The sequence below is a fragment of the Rhinoraja longicauda genome, chromosome 26 (genome assembly GCF_053455715.1).
Source record: "Rhinoraja longicauda isolate Sanriku21f chromosome 26, sRhiLon1.1, whole genome shotgun sequence".
Taxonomy (NCBI): domain Eukaryota; kingdom Metazoa; phylum Chordata; class Chondrichthyes; order Rajiformes; family Arhynchobatidae; genus Rhinoraja; species Rhinoraja longicauda.
This window is the reverse complement of record NC_135978.1, coordinates 25,931,787-25,949,596: the sequence shown is the minus strand read 5'-3', so window position 1 is coordinate 25,949,596 and position 17,810 is coordinate 25,931,787. Positions and strand designations below refer to the sequence as shown.

General features: G+C 44.4%; 1 protein-coding gene across 1 annotated transcript in view; it reads left to right on the top strand.

Annotated features, from left to right (window-relative positions):
• The first annotated feature begins 880 nt into the window (after positions 1-880).
• The window catches only part of rpa1 (replication protein A1), an 84,531-nt gene continuing 67,601 nt past the window's right edge, over positions 881-17,810 (top strand). The window contains exons 1-2 of the mRNA XM_078422043.1: positions 881-1,018; positions 13,080-13,127. Coding sequence (XP_078278169.1) covers positions 986-1,018; positions 13,080-13,127 — 81 coding nt within the window. The 5' untranslated portion in view covers positions 881-985. The remainder of the gene's footprint in view (positions 1,019-13,079; positions 13,128-17,810) is intronic.

Sequence of the window (17,810 nt, the reverse complement as noted above, 5' to 3'; positions counted from 1 at the left end):
GCATTTTGTGTCTATCTTTGGTTTAAACCAACATCTGCAGTTCCTTCTTACACGACGAGCTGCCTGGGTTGCACGAGGGATTTTGGGCTTTGTTTTGTTTTTGCATTTTTTGTTTTTTCTTAATTGAACTTAATAGAATTTTGTTTGTTTATACTGTTATCTATTGAGAATATGTTTACAAACCGTTACGCAGCTGCTGCATGTAATAATTCCATTGTGTAGGAAGGAACTGCAGATGCTGGTTTATGAAAAAGGACAAAAAAAGTAACTCAGCGGGTCAGGCAGCATTTTCGGAGAAACGGAATAAGTGATGTTTCGGGTCGAGACCCTTCTTCAAACTGAAAGTCAGAAGAGAGGGGGACGAGAGAAATGAAAAGGTGCAAAGAACAGATGAATGAAAGGTATGCAAATAACAAATCAAAGCCAGCCTGATGATCAAGGAAGGTGGAGCCCACAATGGTCCATTGTTGGCAGTGGAGAAGGAGAATCTCATTGTTGTTTCGGGACACATGACAATAAAACACTATTGACTCTCCACAGATGCTGCCTGACACTGAACTACTTCAGCACATTCTGACAAAATCAAGCTCTCTCTCAGATGGTTTGCGCGACATCCCGTAGGACTATTTACCAGAGCGGAGCTCTTCACCAACGTTTATTTGATCATGTTTATGATCCAACCGGTGGAACTAACTGCACTACCTGGAGAGAAAGTCAGGGTTTCGATCGTGGGATCGTGCTGTGCCAACGTCCCCGACCCGCGCCATCGCCGCGCTCTCAAAGCTCGGCCCGCGGAGCCACCCACGTCAGCACGCAGTCCCGGCGCCTGCGCAGCGAGCGGAGTGAAGCCGAGTTGCGTGGGAAGTGTTGGCAGTGCGCATGCGCCGTGGCTGGAGGGAGCGCGCGAGTTGTGGAGGAGGTTTTGGCGCCAGAACGGGAGTGCGAGCGGCTGCTGAAACATTAAATCTGTTTGGAGGGCGGAGAGATGGCGGCCAGATTGTCCGAGGGGGCTATTGCGGTATGTCTGCAGCTTCTTAATTAACCTCTTGGAAACGTGGCTACGTTGCTGGTTACACAACACGCCAGCACCGCAGTTGGCATTTTCTTTCTAATTAACGCTTTCTCATGTTCTTTAGACGTTAGTGTTAGTTTGAGAGAAGTGAAATGTAAAGCAGCCATGCACTGGACAGTACTTTAATAAGCCCTGTTTGTTATGATAAGGCTCGGTGAATGGGTGGGTATGGAACTGCCTGTGGCAGTTTGTACCAAACAGGCCCCAGACCCCTAGCTGGAGTAAAACACTACGCAGATCTGGTATTGCCATATTTCCCCAGACATGGGGTGAAATGTAAATATTTCAGAGTATCTCTGAGCAGGGAAGCTGAACTTTCCAGGTCAATGTTTTCTTAAGTGAGCAGAATTTGGATAATGTCATCTCCTTTGGAAACTTGTATTTCTATAGGGTGATTGCACCTAAGGTCAAAGGGCATGACGCACGGAGTCGCTCAAGCCATCTGGAGGACATGGCAGTTTCCAGCATACACTAGTAACACATGCAACACGTACCTACTTACTTTAAAAAGTGCCAAAATGGTCAATTTTTGTGCTGTAAAAAATGGGGAAGAAGCTGGAAGATCCGGTAGAGGAAGAGGAACTGGGAGAAGGACTGCCAAGCAGCAGCTGGGAAGACGTCTGGCCAGCCGGCGGAAGAAGGGGAAACGTGGCCAGGAAGGGAGGCAGGAGAGCAAGGCTGAGAAACAGGGCCACTGGCCGGTGGGGGAGAAGAAGAGGAGGAGGAGAAGGAGGAGTAAAGGACTGGGTTGAGCGAGCTGGGAGGAGCAGCGGAAAGAACCCGAGCCAAGGGGCCCGGAGGGTCTGCTGGGGCAGAAGCAGCGAGCGCTGGAGGTCGGCAACCTGCTGGGGCCTGAGGGCGAAGGGCCCAGGGAGCCGTGATCGATGGCCTTGGAAGGGGAGGCGGTGGAAGAGGAGGAGGAGTGGTGTGTCGAGCCAGAAGAGGAGAAAGAAGCGGTGTGTCGAGCCAAAAGAGGAGCCGGGGAGAGGCTGATTGGCAGCGGAGTCCGAACAGCAGCGAGATCTGGGCCGGGCGCGGGAGCTGAAGCGGACCAGGCCAGGCCCTGCTCGGCGGCCGCAGCCTCGAGGAATTGAACGTCGGCCAAGTGGAGACGGAGCCTGGCTGACGGAGATGGCGAGCGGGGAGAAGGGCTGGAGGGCCAGCAGGAGCGGCGAGGGACCGAAGATCCGCAGAAAGCGAGGCGCAGAGCAGGGGCGTTGAGCCTGGAGGAGCGCAGGAACGGGGAGATGTGTCGGGACACTCTGAGCGCCGGGAGGGAGCCGGAGACGCGCTGATGGGAGAAGACCGGGGAAGCCGAGCTGCAGCAAAGGGCAGCTGCAATATTCAACTGCAACACCCTCTCAAATTAGGACTGACGAATTGTTTCACTACAGAAGTCGTTCCAAACATAAAATAGAAGAAAAAGACTAAATAAATATCACAACTCTTCAATGGCAGCCATAGTAAGTGCTTACCTGAAGTCCACCACTTGCACTCCAGAAGGCGTTGCGTGGCAACCGTACTGGTCAGGAGGTGTGACCTCGCCTGCCGATCAATCCCCCTATTGTGCCTTTTGTGATTTGGCGGGTTTGGATGGATAGGCTGTGCTGGGGAAACCTTTACAAAGTTTTATAAAATCATGAGGGGTTTAATTAAGGAAGATGATCAAAATGTTTTTCCCAAGGTTGGGGAAACAAACTAGAGGGTATAGGTTTAATGTAAGAAGGGCAAAAGATTTAAAAGTGACCTGTGGGACAACTTTTTCTCATAGGTTGGTGCATATGGAGAACAAGCTGCTGAGGAAATAGTGGAAACAAGTACACATAAGGCACTTGGACACCTGATTAGGAAAGGTGTAGAGGAATATTGTCAAGGTTCAGGCAAGTGAAACTAGCTTGGTTAGGCCACTTGGTTGGCACGGATGATTTGGGCTGATGGGCCTGGTGACTTGGTATATAACTGTTACACAAAAGTACTCTGTAGTAAAGGATTCACTCCTAACGTACACTTTGTTGTGGGAAAATAGCTGGCTTTGTTTGCATGGTGACGGATGTTTCAGTGGAAATGCAGTTTGGGAACAATGGTTGCACCTCTCAGCTTTAAGATAGTTATGAATAGGCATAAGTATGGAGTCGGGGTAAGGCAGACTACTGCAATATTAGGCAGGTGCAGGAGAGTAATTTGAGAGCAGCTATCAAGTCCACATCAGACACGTGGGAGTCGTTTAAAAACCAGATGATCGGAGAGATGAGGATGACAAGGATGACCAGGTGGTCAAGTTGGCCGAAAAGGAAGTGTAAGTAAGGTTGAGGAAGACAAAATTAGACACAACCTTTGTGGGGAAGTAAAGCAAGTGGGAAAACAATTATGCAGGCAATTATAAGGGTGAAAGGGACCATGAAATGTTTGGAACTTGATTTAAAGAGTCATTTTATACGTTAGAATCAAGAGGGTAAGTAGGGAGAGGATAGGACCAAAAGGATAAATCAGGGAATTTATGTTTGGAGTCATGGTACCAAGTGCGTACTTTGCATTTGTCTTCACCAATGAGAAGGTCATGGATAGTGAGATCAGAGTAGGATTTACTAATATGCTAAGGCAATTTGAGATGAAGAAAGAAGTGCTGTTGAGTTTCTTAAAGCATTAAGGTGGGTAAATCTCCACGGCCTGATGGGAATTATCCCAGGTTATTGAGAGACAAGAGGGGAGACTAGACGGGCCTTAATAAAGACCTTTATATCCTCCCTAGCCGCAGACAAGTTCCCAGAGGACTGGAGAGTAGCAAATGTCGTTCCTATTAAGAAGAAAACTAGAGGTAATCCACAAAATTTTAGGTCAGTGAGCCTTGTGAATTGTAGGGATGCCATTGAAGAGATTTGTTTGGGATAGGATTTACTTCCTTTTGGAAGAGAAAGGGATAATTAAGAACCGTCAGCATGTCCATGGCAGGTCATGCCTTACTAACCTGAGTGTTGTTTTTAAGTGGTGACAAAGGTGATTGAAGATAGGGCAATAGATGTTGTCTACATGAATTTTAGTAAGGCTTTTGACAAAAGATCTGTTAGTCGGCTGGCCCAGGAGATTAAGATGCATGGGATCAACAGTTTCTTGATAGTTTGGATTCAAAACTGGCCTGCCCATAATTGTGAAAGGATATTATTCCGGGTGTAAGTCAGTGATCTGTGATGTTACACAGGGATTTATGCAGGGACCTCTTGAGATATATAAACTACTTGGACATGAAAATGGGTTGGTTAGCAAGTTTGCAGGCAACATCACAATAGGTTGAGTTGCAAACAGTGATTGAAAGGGTGCCTGGAAAGCACTGCCAGAGGTGGTGATGGAAGCAGAATCAATAGTGGCATCTCTAAGAGGCTTTTAGATGGGCACATGGATATACAAAGAATGGAAGGATATGGATCACATGCAGTCAAAAAATTATTAGTTACTTTGGCATCATGTTTGATACAGACATTGTGGGGTGAAGGACCACTCTTGTGCTGTACTGTTGTACGTATTATGTAAGATCCCATAAATGGCAACATAATAATCTAGATGGTCGTGCTGCAGAACTGGGACGTCACTATGAATGTCAATATTCAAGCATCAATTTCCAAGTCATTCACTTGAATACTGAAGCAAAAGACTATCAGAGATCTTCCTAATGGTTATGGCAGATGATACTAAGCTGGGGGGTAGTGTGAATTGTGAGGAAGATGCAATAAGGCTGCAGGGTGACTTGGACAGGTTGTGTGAATGGGCGGATACATGGCAGATGCAGTTTAATGTAGATAAGTGTGAGGTTATTCACTTTGGAAGTAAGAATAGAAAGGCAGATTATTATCTGAATGGTGTCAAGTTAGGAAGAGGGGATGTTCAATGAGATCTGGGTGTCCTAGTGCATCAGTCACTGAAAGGAAGCATGCAGGTACAGCAGGCAGTGAAGAAAGCCAATGGAATGTTGGCCTTCGTAACAAGAGGAGTTGAGTATAGGAGCAAAGAGGTCCTTCTACAGTTGTACCAGGCCCTGGTGAGACCGCACCTGGAGTACTGTGTGCAGTTTTGGTCTCCAAATTTGAGGAAGGATATTCATGCTATTGAGGGCGTGCAGCGTAGGTTCACTAGGTTAATTCCCGGAATGGCGGACTGTCGTATGTTGAAAGGCTGGAGCAATTAGGCTTGTATACATTGGAATTTAGAAGGATGAGGGGGGATCTTATTGAAACATATAAGATAATTAGGGGATTGGACACATTAGAGGCAGGAAACATGTTCCCAATGTTGGGGGAGTCCAGAACAAGGGGCCACAGTTTAAGAATAAGGGGTAGGCCATTTAGAACGGAGATGAGGAAGAACTTTTTCAGTCAGAGAGTGGTGAAGGTGTGGAATTCTCTGCCTCAGAAGGCAGTGGAGGCCAGTTCGTTGGATGCTTTCAAGAGAGAGCTGGATAGAGCTCTTAAGGATAGCGGGGTGAGGGGGTATGGGGAGAAGGCAGGAACGGGGTACTGATTGAGAGTGATCAGCCATGAACGCATTGAATGGCGGTGCTGGCTCGAAGGGCTGAATGGCCTACTCCTGCACCTATTGTCTATTGTCTATTGGCTCAAGGATGAGCTAGTTGAATCACTAGCCTTCAAATAGCTTTAACATGATTGGCAATGACCTTGGATAAAATCTTGTTATCGACATCAAGACGTGAGATGGATTGTTTTATGATCTCCATACTCTTGATCCTGCTAATAGATAAGGGTGATAATTTCCTTCCTCATGGATTCTGAAAATTGCCAAATAGAGCAACTTGCAGTTCCACAAGGCCAAGTGTAACTCAACTGGAGCTGTCATTTCCAAGAATCTTGCATTCTTTGAAGGAATGCACTGACCTCATCGGTTCATCCAGGGTTAATGGTTTGTCAAGACTCTTCTGCTTGCTGTGATTTAAAACCTCCAGAAGAGATGGTTATAGGACGCTGTGCTCTCTATGGCCTTTAGGATTGTTCAGCTGAAGATGAAAGGATTTATAGATTTCTTATTTGTCACACTGGCAGAACATTACTGAGCTATTTTTTACTACAGGCTGTTGATCACAGAACTCTCTTTGTGAACGTTTTAGAAGGAGCACGGACATGTCTTGTTCTGCTTTACAGAGTGGGCTCTGGATCAGATGATGATCTTGGAGAATTCCTGGGCAAGGAACAATTCATCCTGGCTCTTCACACGGTGTAATTTTGCATTGTTTCACACGGTTGGCACTTTTCCCTCTGATTCTCTTACTTTCTGAAAAGCTTTTGTGGATGAAGAACCCATTGATGTTTATTTTCATTGCTTCAAGAGTCGACAGTGTTTAATTGTCATATGTATCAATAATGGAACAATGAAATTCTTGCTTGCAGCAACATGACAGGCCTATAGAAAAACTTCAATAAATTAATAACTCCAATAAAAGTGCAAAAAAAACCCCAACGTCCTTAATGCAACTAAGGATAGTCCATAAACTTGATGGATGTTGGGAAGAAGCTATTCTTGAACCAGGTGGTCACAGTTTTCAGACTCCAATGCCTTCTTCTCGATGGTAGGAGTGAAATGAGAGCGTAGTCAGATTGGTGTGGGACTCTGACGTTGGCTGTCTATTTGAGGCAGCGCCTCCTATCGATTCCATCTGTGTGGGGAGGTCAATACCCATTGTGGATTGGGTGGTGTGCACCATTGTTTGTAATCTTCTTTCCTGGGCATTCGACTTGCCGAACCAGGCTGAGACACAACCAGTCAATATGCTCTCTGCTGTACACCTGCAGATGTTCTAGAGAGTATTCCTACCAGTTTACAACCAGTGCGCCAATCGCAGTTCCGCAACCTGCATAATCCCTCTTAGATTAATGTTTGTTGGCGTCAATGGTTTCATATTCAGCTTCCATAAACCATTGTCAACCTCTGAACTATCTTTAGGTTATAGAGACTGATCAGAGAAAGACACTGGTCTTCCTGATTGATTTTAGATTGTCTTTTATAGTGGTGCTCCATCTGAAAGGTTACTGAAGATTTAATGCAACTTGACATCTTTTACTGTTCCAATGAATAGTTAGGGTATGATTGAGTTTTGCTGATGTCACTGCAGTTGAAATCATCCAGACAATTGGCCTGGATGTTGTCAGTGCCAACAGGGAAATAAAAATCAGGTTGTCTTCAGTGATGAACAAGTTCTTTCCATTCAGCAGAATACTCAAGCCTACGGAACAATTTGCTGCCTCCTGATCAGATTGATTGCCATGGGGTCACCATTGTGACCACTGCCAATTAATGCTAAGGTGCGATAATCCACTTAGCAGCTCACTTTTCATCTTTGTGAGGTAACTGAAGGTCACAACAAGGTGCATAATACTTTTGACATTGCACATATTAAAAGGTGCAATCTTTTAAACTATTTTTGGTGATTAAAATGGACTGTTTAAAGTTGTACCATAATAGGTGGTTTGTTTCAGCTTTTCCAGGGCATGCATGTGCAAGGTGCACCAGAACAGGTTTTCATCTCCTCCAGCTACAGATTTCCAATCTGGAGAAATGAGTAGCTTTATTGGGGAAGACCCATTTAATTCACATTTAATCACAAGATTACTGTTCCTGGATTCCCAGTACTGGCATGCAGTGTTCTATATGCCGTCATTCACGGTTTCTGAGAGCTGGGGCATGCATCGGTCTTTGTGTTGGTTTCGTATGTTGGTGCTGTTGCTCCCAGCACTAATACTCGGCCTTTTATTTGAAGTGTGTTGTTGGTATTCCCTTTGTGAGTCTCCGCTCATCCCTGTGTAACTGGATCCTCGATTTCCTTACCGGCAGACCACAATCAGTACGAATTGGCAACAACACTTCCTCTTTGGTGACCATCAGCACAAGAGAACCTAAAGCTGTGTGCTTAATCCCTTGCTCTACTCACCCCATACCCATGTCTGTATAGCCGGATATAGTTCCAACATTGTCTTTAAATTCACCGACAATGCCACAGCTAGATGAATAATGGGTAATGATGATTTGGTATAGGAAGGAGATTGAATGGTGCAGAACAACAATCTTGCTCAAGAGAGAGCTAGATAGAGCTCTTAAGGATAGCGGAGTCAGGGGGTATGGGGAGAAGGCAGCGACGGGGTACTGATTGAGAATGATCAGCCATGATCACATTGAATGGTGGTGCTGGCTCGAAGGGCCGAATGGCCTACTCCTTCACCTATTGTCTATAACACCAGCAAGGCGAAGGAGCTAATTGTTCACTTTAGAAGGGGAAAGCAGAGGAACCACCAACCTGTTGTCTTCGTGGAGAAAGCCAACTATTTTGGAGATCGACTCAGGCAGGAATTTGAAGATCTGACCTGGGCTCAGTTCATTGATGCAATCATTAAGAAAGCCCATCAACCCCTCTATGTCATTGGCACAATGAGGAGATCTGGTATGTCAATGAATACTCTCTCAAATCTGTACAAGTGAACAGTAGAGAGTATATTGACTGGTTGAATCACAGCCCCTGGTTCGGCAACTCAAATGCCCAGGAAAAAGGAGATTACAAAGAGTGATGGACCCCGCCCAATCCATCACAGGTACTGACCTCCCTATGGGATCTATGAGAGACGCTGCCTCAACAAGATAGCCAGTATCATCAATGATCTACATCTCCCTGGCCATGCTCTCACTTCATTCCGACCATCAGCAGAAAGTTATAGGATCCTGCAAACCATGCCCACCAGGTTCAGAATGGCTTCTTCCCAACAACCATCGGGCTCTTGAACACTGCACACTAACCTGAACCATCTTTGGTTGCACTAAGGACGGGGGGGGGGGGGGGGGGGGGTTTGCACTAGTATTGTTATTAATTTATTGAATTTTTGTTTGTTATATTATCTGAAGGCATTGTGTTTACAGGCTTGTTATGCCATGCAAGTAAGAATTTAATTGTTCTGTTGTCAGTGCATATGTCAATTAAAAGCTCTTAATTCTCTTGACATTTGACTCTGAAACCAAGTAATATGTCAATAGTAAACAAAAACCTGTATGTGACTGACATTCCATTAGGAGAATCACAAAAAATATGCAATAAAGAATACAATTATCAAGAAAACATAATTTAAAATCAAATATTTAGGCACATTCCAGTGTGGAAAATGTTTTTGTACTTCTTTTCCTGCTTCCTTTGAACAGTGAAAATCTACATTGGATGTTGATGTCATTGGAAAGGTTGGCATTTATTCTTTAATTACCTCTAAATTGACAATATTCATGAGTCAATCACGTTGTTAGGTCTGGTACCATATGCAGACATATTTTGTTAATGAAAGAAAAATGCTGGTGATACATAGCAAAGTGGGAAGCCTATGTGGAAAGTAAAAATATTTTAAGGTTATAGTTTGACATGTATCATTAGAACTGGTAAAGCTAGTCATCAGATGGTATTTAAGTACTAATAATGTAATTGTCAGAAGCTAAGATGCTATTCTTTGAGACTGAGTTGAGCTTTGTTGAAACAGTATAGGAGGTAAAAGACAGTTGAATGAGATAGAGAGTTAAAGTAAACGCTCAGGGACTCCCTTGTAGATGAGATAAGATGATCCACAAAGTGATCATCCGATCTGCGTTTGTTTTTCCAGTTAAAAGGCCATCAAACTGCAAGCACTTAAAAGATGTATTCAAGAGAGAGTTAGATTTAGCTCTTGGGGCTAACGGAATCAAGGGATTTGGGGAGAAAGCAGGAACGGGTACTGATTTTGGATGATCAGCCATGATCATATTGAATGGCGGTGCTGGCACGAAGGGCCGAATGCCTTACTCCTGCACCTATTTTCTATGTTTCCATACACTACATCAGAGTCTGTTATGGGATTCCTTTGTTGGGCATGCAAAGATGTGGTCTGCAGAAGATCACCAACTGAGTGTAACCAAAATTTAAATACTGGGGATGTTCAATTGAGTATTGATGTCAGTCCACTTATATTTCCAAGGAATCTTGAGGTCTTTTACAGAGACATGGCTGAGTTTTTCTTTTGGCTTGAGATGCACGCTGCAAGTGGTACCCTCTATTCTGTGCCTTTTTATGAATAGAGATTTCTGGCAGATGAGATGATGGTTCAACTATATAGTCAAAGCCTCTCTGAAATGAAACATTCCCACTTACGCTAGGGAACCCTTATTCCTTGACTGATGGAAGTGGAAGGGAACATAACAGGTATAACAGAGCTTTATTTGTCGTTCGGTACCGAAGTACCGAACGAAACTACATAGCAGTCATAGAAGAAAAAAAAGAACACAAGACACATAACCCCAACACAAACGTCCATCACAGTGACTCCAAACACCCCCTCACTGTGATGGAGGCAACAAAACTTCCACTCTCTTCCCCACGCCCACGGACAGACAGCTCGTCCCCGACCGACCCGCACAGTCCCCGCACCGGGCGCTGAAACGTCTCGCGGCCGAACCGGGCGATGAAAGGCCCGCGACCAAGCCTTGCGCAGCTAAGTCCCGTGGTCGAGCCGCACCGGGCGATGTCAAGTCCGTAGCCAAGCCGCACCAGCGATGAAAAGCCCCGCAGCCGAGCTGCACCGGGCGATGTTAAGCCCCGCGGCCGAGCCGCACCGGGCGATGTTAAGTCCCGCAGCCGAGCCGCACCAGCGGTGAAAAGTCCCGCAGCCGAGCTGCACCGGGCGATGTTAAGCCCCGCAGCCGAGCTGCACCGGGCACTGTTAAGTCCAGCGGCCAAGCCGCACCGGGATGTAAAGTCCAGCGGCCAAGCCGCACCGGGATGTAAAGTCCAGCGGCCAAGCCGCACCGGGTGATGTAAAGTCCAGCGGCCGAACCGCAGCGGTCGATGTTAGGCCCCGCAGCCGAGCCGCACCCCGCGCCGTGAGGAAGAGAAAAGTTCCCCACCCCCCCACACCCACCCACCCACACCACCACCCCCTCCCACACATACACAACCAAAAAAAATATATATAAAAACCATCCCAACACACAACAAAAAAGGGAAAAAAAAGACGGACAGACTGCTAGTCAGCCGCTGCCGTTGGAGTAGTATGGAGAATCTGGAGGTTTGGAGCATAAGAGGCAGAAGGAGTGGACCACCTCATAACTACCCACTCACTCTCCACCTGTGGAAGAGTGCAATTCCCACACTGGGCCAATTAGTCACCTTGCAGCCCAAAAAGCCAGGGTGGAAATGAGCATCTTCAATTGCAAAGCACAGCTGGGGAGGAAGTAGGAGAAGGAAGACACTAAATCGGAAGAAGTACAAATTGTTTTCTGCATCTCCTTGCGTGATGGGAAGGGAGATGGTAAAAGTGCATGTATTGCATCATTTATGATTGTGTAAGAAAGGGGTTGCTATTTGCAGGAATGGATAAGTGAACCAGGGAGTCTCGAGAGGGGACATGTGTCTCATGATGACGTCAAATTGATGGTGGCAAACGTTATGGAGGATGATCGATTGAATGTGAAGACTGGTGGGGTGAAAGTATTGGTTCTCTGCCTCTGTTTTGGAAGAGAGGAGAGGGAATGAAAGAAAAACGGGGTGATTGGGCCATGCATGGTTAATGTTTTGATGAGCATGGTGGAGGGGAAGGAAACAGTTGCAGAAAAGGCCAGGTTTTTCAGAAACACTGTTGTGGAAGTTGTAGTTGTCAGAATTGATATGACAGACCCCGAGGAAACAGGAGAATGAAAAAGAATTGTTACATGAAGTACGTGGGAAGAAATGTAGTCAACATAGCTGTGGGAGTCTGTGCACTTGTAATGGATATTGGTCGTTAAATTATCCCCCGAGGTGGAAGTAGAGAAAGAAAGAGAAGGGAAAGGAAAGTTCTGAGATGGATTGTCCACAAGTGAGATCGAAGTAGAGATTGGCAGAATTAGTGATTGGAAAAAGGTGCATTTCAGAACTTTTACTCTTTTTTAATGTAATTTGATGAGTTGAATGGATTATTAATAGCACTCCAGTAGTTTAGTGATTGTCACTATTGATAATAACTTCTAATTCTAGGTCTATTTAATCTGTTAAATTTAAATCACGATACAAGTTTAAACTCTGCAGTCAATGGTACATACCTTTTAGATATTAATCTCTGTAATGTAACCACAATGTGACTGTATCATGTAAAAATGGGAGGGATACCTTCACATTATGCTGAGTAACTTCGATTTTATGTTTGCAGTCTGAATTCTGGAAATTTGTTTTGGGGGAAGTACTAAATAGTACAGCCTTCCATAATGTCAAATAAATGGTGCAACAGTTGTAAAACTGGTGTAACGCTTGTGAGCCATGTGTTGTAAATTCCTTTATCAACATCAGCGTGAAGTAGTTGAGAATCAAAATGTTCACCTGTGTATTAAATCAAAGGTATTTATTCACAAAATGCTGGAGTAACTCAGCAGGTCAGGCAGCATCTCAGGAGAGAAGGAATGGGTGACGTTTTGGGTCAAGACCCTTCTTCAGACTGATGTCAGTGGGGCGGGACAAAGGAAGGATATAGGTGGAGATAGGAAGATAGAGGGAGATCTGGGAAAGGGGGAGGGGAAGAGAGGGACAGAGGAACTATCTAAAGTGGGAGAAGTCGATGTTCATACCACTGGGCTGCAAGCTGCCCAGGCGAAATATGAGGTCCTCCAATTTCCGGTGGGCTTCACTATGGCACTGGAGGAGGCCCATGACAGAAAGGTCAGACTGGGAATGGGAGGGGGAGTTGAAGTGCTCGGCCACCGGGAGACCAGTTTGGCCAACGCGGACCGAACGCAGGTGTTGAGCGAAGCGATCGCCGAGCTTGTGCTTGATTTCGCCGATGTAAATAAGTTGACATCTGGAGCAGCGGATACAATAGATGAGGTTGGAGGAGGTGCAGGTGAACCTCTGTCTCACCTGGAAAGACTGGGTCCTTGGATGGAGTTGAGGGGGGAATTAAATCAAATGTCTTGGATTGTATATTCTTGTGGTAAAAGCAAAGTTTATCTCTACTAATAACTCTTCAACTTTGTTTTGCAGTCAATTGTTCAAGGGGGAACTCCTTCACAGCCACTTTTACAAGTTATTGTAAGTAACCTAATTCATGCTCAGCTAATGACTTTATAATTAGATCCACTGATTAGCCATTATGGAAAGGTGTATTGTTATGCATAAAAGTAAGTCCTGTAACAGTGAAAATAATGGTTTGTGTTTGTGAACTATAATATGCCACTTTAGTTTCGAGAAACAGCATAAAAATGGGCCCTTCGGCCCATCGAGTTCACGCCAACCATCGATCAACTGTTCACCCTAGTTCTATTATCTCACTTTCGCTAGGGCCAATTTACGGAGGCCAATTAACCTATGAACTTGCACATCTTTGGAATGTGGGAGGAAACCGGAGTGCCTTGAGAAAACACTCAGTCACACAGAGAACGTACAAGCTCCACGCAGGCAGCATCCAAAGTCAGGACAGACCCCGGGTCTCTGGCGCTGAGACAGCATTTCTACTGCTGCACCCCTGTACCACCATTTGGATAGTCATAGAGGGAGAGTGTGTCATACAGTGTGGAAGCAGGCCTTTGGCCCAACTTGCCCACTCCAACCAATGTTCCATCTACACTAGCACCACCTACCTGTGTTTGGCCTACATACCTTTAAACCTGTACCTGTCCAAATATTTCTTAAACATTCCAATAGTACCTGCCTCAACTTCCTCCTCAGACAGCTCATTCCATACATCCATCATACTTTGCGTGGAAAAAGTTATTCCTCCGGTTCCTATTAAATTTCCCCCCCCTTCATCTTAAACTGATGTCCTCTGGTTTTCATTTTCCTAGCTCTGGGCAAGAGACCCTGTGCGTCTACCCAATCTATTCCTCATGATTTTGTACACCTCTGCGATCACTTCTTATCCTCCTGTGCGCCAAGGAACAGAGTGTAAGCCTGCACAACATCTCCCTATAGATTAGTTCCTCGAGTCCTGGCAGCATCCTCGTTAATCTTCTCTGCACCCTTTCCAGCTTGACAACATCTTTCCTATAACATGGTGCCCTAAACTGAACACAATACTCAATGTGGCAACATCTTGTATAACTGCAACATTACCTCCCAACAACTGTACTCAATACTCTGATGAAGGTCAATGTGCCAAAAGCCTTTTTGACCACCCTATCTACTTGTGGTGCCATTTTCAACTAACAACCACTTGTACCTCCACTCCCTGATCCCTCTGCTCTACAATATTCCCCAGAGCCCTACCATTCACTGTGCAGGTCCTGCCCGAGTTAGTCTTTCCAAATTGCAACACCTCACATTTCTCTGTATTCAATTTTCTCAACAATCCTTCAGCCCACCGGCCCAACTGATCAAGATCCTACTGCTATTTTTCAGTCATCTTCACTCTCGACATTACCACCCACTTTTGTATCGTGTGCAAAGTTGCTAATCATGCCATGTATGTTCTCATCCAAATAATTGATATAGATGACAAACAGCAATGGGCCCGGCACTGAATCCTGAGGCACACCATGCGCCACAGGCCTCCAGTCTGAAAAGCAATCTTCCACCATCACCCTCTGCTTTCCATGAAGCTACTTTTCTATCCATTCATCTATCTCCTTAGATCTCATGGGATGCAACCGCCCAGAACAGCCTACCATGCGGAACCTCTTTGAATGCCTTGCTGAAATCCATATATACAATGTCTACAGCTTTGCCTTTATCAACACTTGTCAGGCATATCAATTGCCAAATCATCCTTTTGTTAACGATCCATCTTTTGTTGCAAGGGACTTTATTCACTTACAGACAAATAATTTTGATAATATCAAAGTTCTCTGTCCTTGAATATACTTAACAACGAATCCACTTGTGCCTTAGGTTAGAGAATTCCAAAGTTTCACTATTCTGTTGGTGATACCATTTCTTTCATCACAGTCCTAAATAGCCTTTCCTTTATTTGGATCTCAACCATGGCAAATATCATCCTGATTAACTCCCCCCGCCCCTCCAAAAAGTAATCAAGTTACATAAGGGTTTTGCATGTTGCTATAAGATTGCCACCCCATGTGTTTCTACTTGAGTGGGTATTGCTCTGTTCTGTTTAATCTCTCATTGGATAGATCTGAATTACCGGGAATCCAAATCATCTGCCGAGTCTTCACAGCACTTCCTTGGGTTGGCAGAGCCATCACAAGTGTCCTCCTCAATTGCTTTTCCTCGGTGATTGAACAATTGGTCCCTAAATCATTATAGATTCTGTCTGTGTAGAATAACAATGGATATGATCTTCACCTTGAGCAGAAAAAGTACAGCATCAGCCAGTGTATGCGGCTGATTTTGACCTTGTACGCCTTTTGTTCCTTTCAAATTTGCTGCCCTCAGAAATCTGTCTTATGTCTTCCTAATGGGATACAAACAGATTTTAACCAAGGGGACCACCGTCGACCCTAGCTTCAAAGACTGATGTCAAGCAAGGCTGCATCCTTGCTCTATTTTCTCAATCACGCTGTAATGTTGTATCTTGCCTCCAATAACCTTGCCGCTACAGGATTAATCGGAAACTGTTCAACTTCGACTGCAGAACCAAAAATCACTCAACCACAATTTGTCAAACTGCTTTATACAGACGATACTTGTATGTGCCTCTGTTTGATCATTGACATTTAAGCGTATTCAAGAATGATTTGTAGATGTTTATTGCAAGTTCTAAAGATTCCGTGGTGATCTTTCCCACTCCCAATGAGGTCCCTGGAAAATGTGGACAACCTTTTATACTTTGGGAAACACCTCTCAAAGAAAGAAAAATTAATAAGTTCCAGATCACAAATCCAAACCTTGTAATCCATCAAGCTGCAGTGATCCCTGGCCATTGTAGGAGTTTTTTTCACTGCTTTTTATGTTCCTTGTAGGGCATTGGTGCAGAGTGCAGGAGTGACCTATTTCTTTCTCCTAGTCATAGTCATAGTGTGCAAACAGGCCCTTCGGCCCAACTTGCCCACACCGGCCAACATGTCTTAGCTACACTTGTCCCACTTGCCTGCGCTTGGTTCATATCCCTCCAAACCTGTCCTATCCATAGGGTATATGTCCTATCTCCTGAGGGGAAACTTCCTTCCATAATGACCCAACATTTCCACTGAGTGATGAGCTTCTTGTTTCCTAAGGCCCTCTGCCCTGATCAGCGATGGCTTCCTGATTTATGAATCTCAGAAATGTTTTGACAACGTTTAAGAAACATTTAGACAGGTACATGGATGGGACATGTTTGCTGTCGTGGGCTAGTTGTGCTGAATTGCCTATTTCCACATTGTAGGACACGATGACTCCTAACTGGTGAAGCAGCTGATGGAATAATTTGGATGTTTTGAAGCGTGCAACATTCAAAAGCATTTGAAATATTAAAGTTGTGTTAACCATTGACACTTAAAAGATTAAAATTAAAACATGAAAAACTGAATTATGCGATTCCAAACAGAAACATAAATTACCTTAAACTCGCCTCTATCCTTTACAGCAATCACTCTCTAATGAAATGAATGCTATTGCTAAACTTGCACTAAGTCAAATCGGGCACAGAGTCTGATGCCATATTTTTCAGCAGAATTGTCAGGACCTTGTCAGAAGTTCATGTTGCAAGAAGAGCAGAGTGCGTTTAACATTAACAGGCTTATAAACAGAATGACAGTTCAGGATGTCCACATTTGTGCTTTCTTGCACGTATCTTGGAGTTTTATTTAATGGATATATTGTGCTTTATCACCCAAGTACTATTGGTGGCTTGCCAATGCAGCCTGGCTTAGAATAGCTGAAAACTATTGCCAAAAATGAATAGTTCTCTGTGTCATAGAGCTATCTCCTTGTACCCGCGTAAGTTTTCTCCGGGTGCTCCGGTTTCCTTCCACATTCCAAGGACATGTGGGTTTGTAGGTTAATTGACTTCTGTAAATTAACCCTGCTATGTAGGATGCAAAACTTGGATAACATGGAACGAATATGTGAGCAGCATGGACTCGATGTGTTGAAAGGTCTATTACCATGCTGGATCTCTAAAACTAAAACTAAAAAGTTGGGTAACGAAGCTTGCCTGTCCCTGGCCCATATCCCTCCACCTTTCCTATCCATGACCCTGTCAAAGTGTCTTTGAGATGCTCTAAGTGTACTCACTTCTACGGTTTGCTCTGGCAGCTCCTTCCATGTATGCACCATCTTCTGTGTGGGGAAAAAGTAGCATTCTCTCAGGTTTCTTTTAAATCTTTCCCCTAATTTAAACCTACGTTTAGACACCTCTATTTTATTTGGAGGGGGACTGGCTATTCCCTTATCTAGGCTCCATAATTTTATAAACCTTCTATAAGGCTACTCCTCTACCCCGTCTGCTCAAGATCTCCCTTCAGCCCCCCACGCTTGGTTTATTCTCTATTTTGAGTGCAATTCACAATCCAGCTACTTCGGTAGCCTTGAAGTATTTATTTACAATTTGGTAAATGCAAACTCTGATCCAGATCAGTAAAAACAAAAGTGTTAAATCTTTGTTTTGTGGTAATACAACTGAAAATATTTTGTGTGTAACCTAATTAAGTATTACTTAAACTTAGTTTACAATGCAAAATATACAGAATCATTTGCTGGTTCACTGGGAGTGCAGTTGCTAGTTCTTTGTCAATTAAATTTGCATTTTAATATTTTTTAAATGTTTCCATTGGTGTCTTTGTGTTCAAAAGAGGCAGCTTAAATTTTAAAACCGCTTCAAAGGCCTGCAAACAGCAA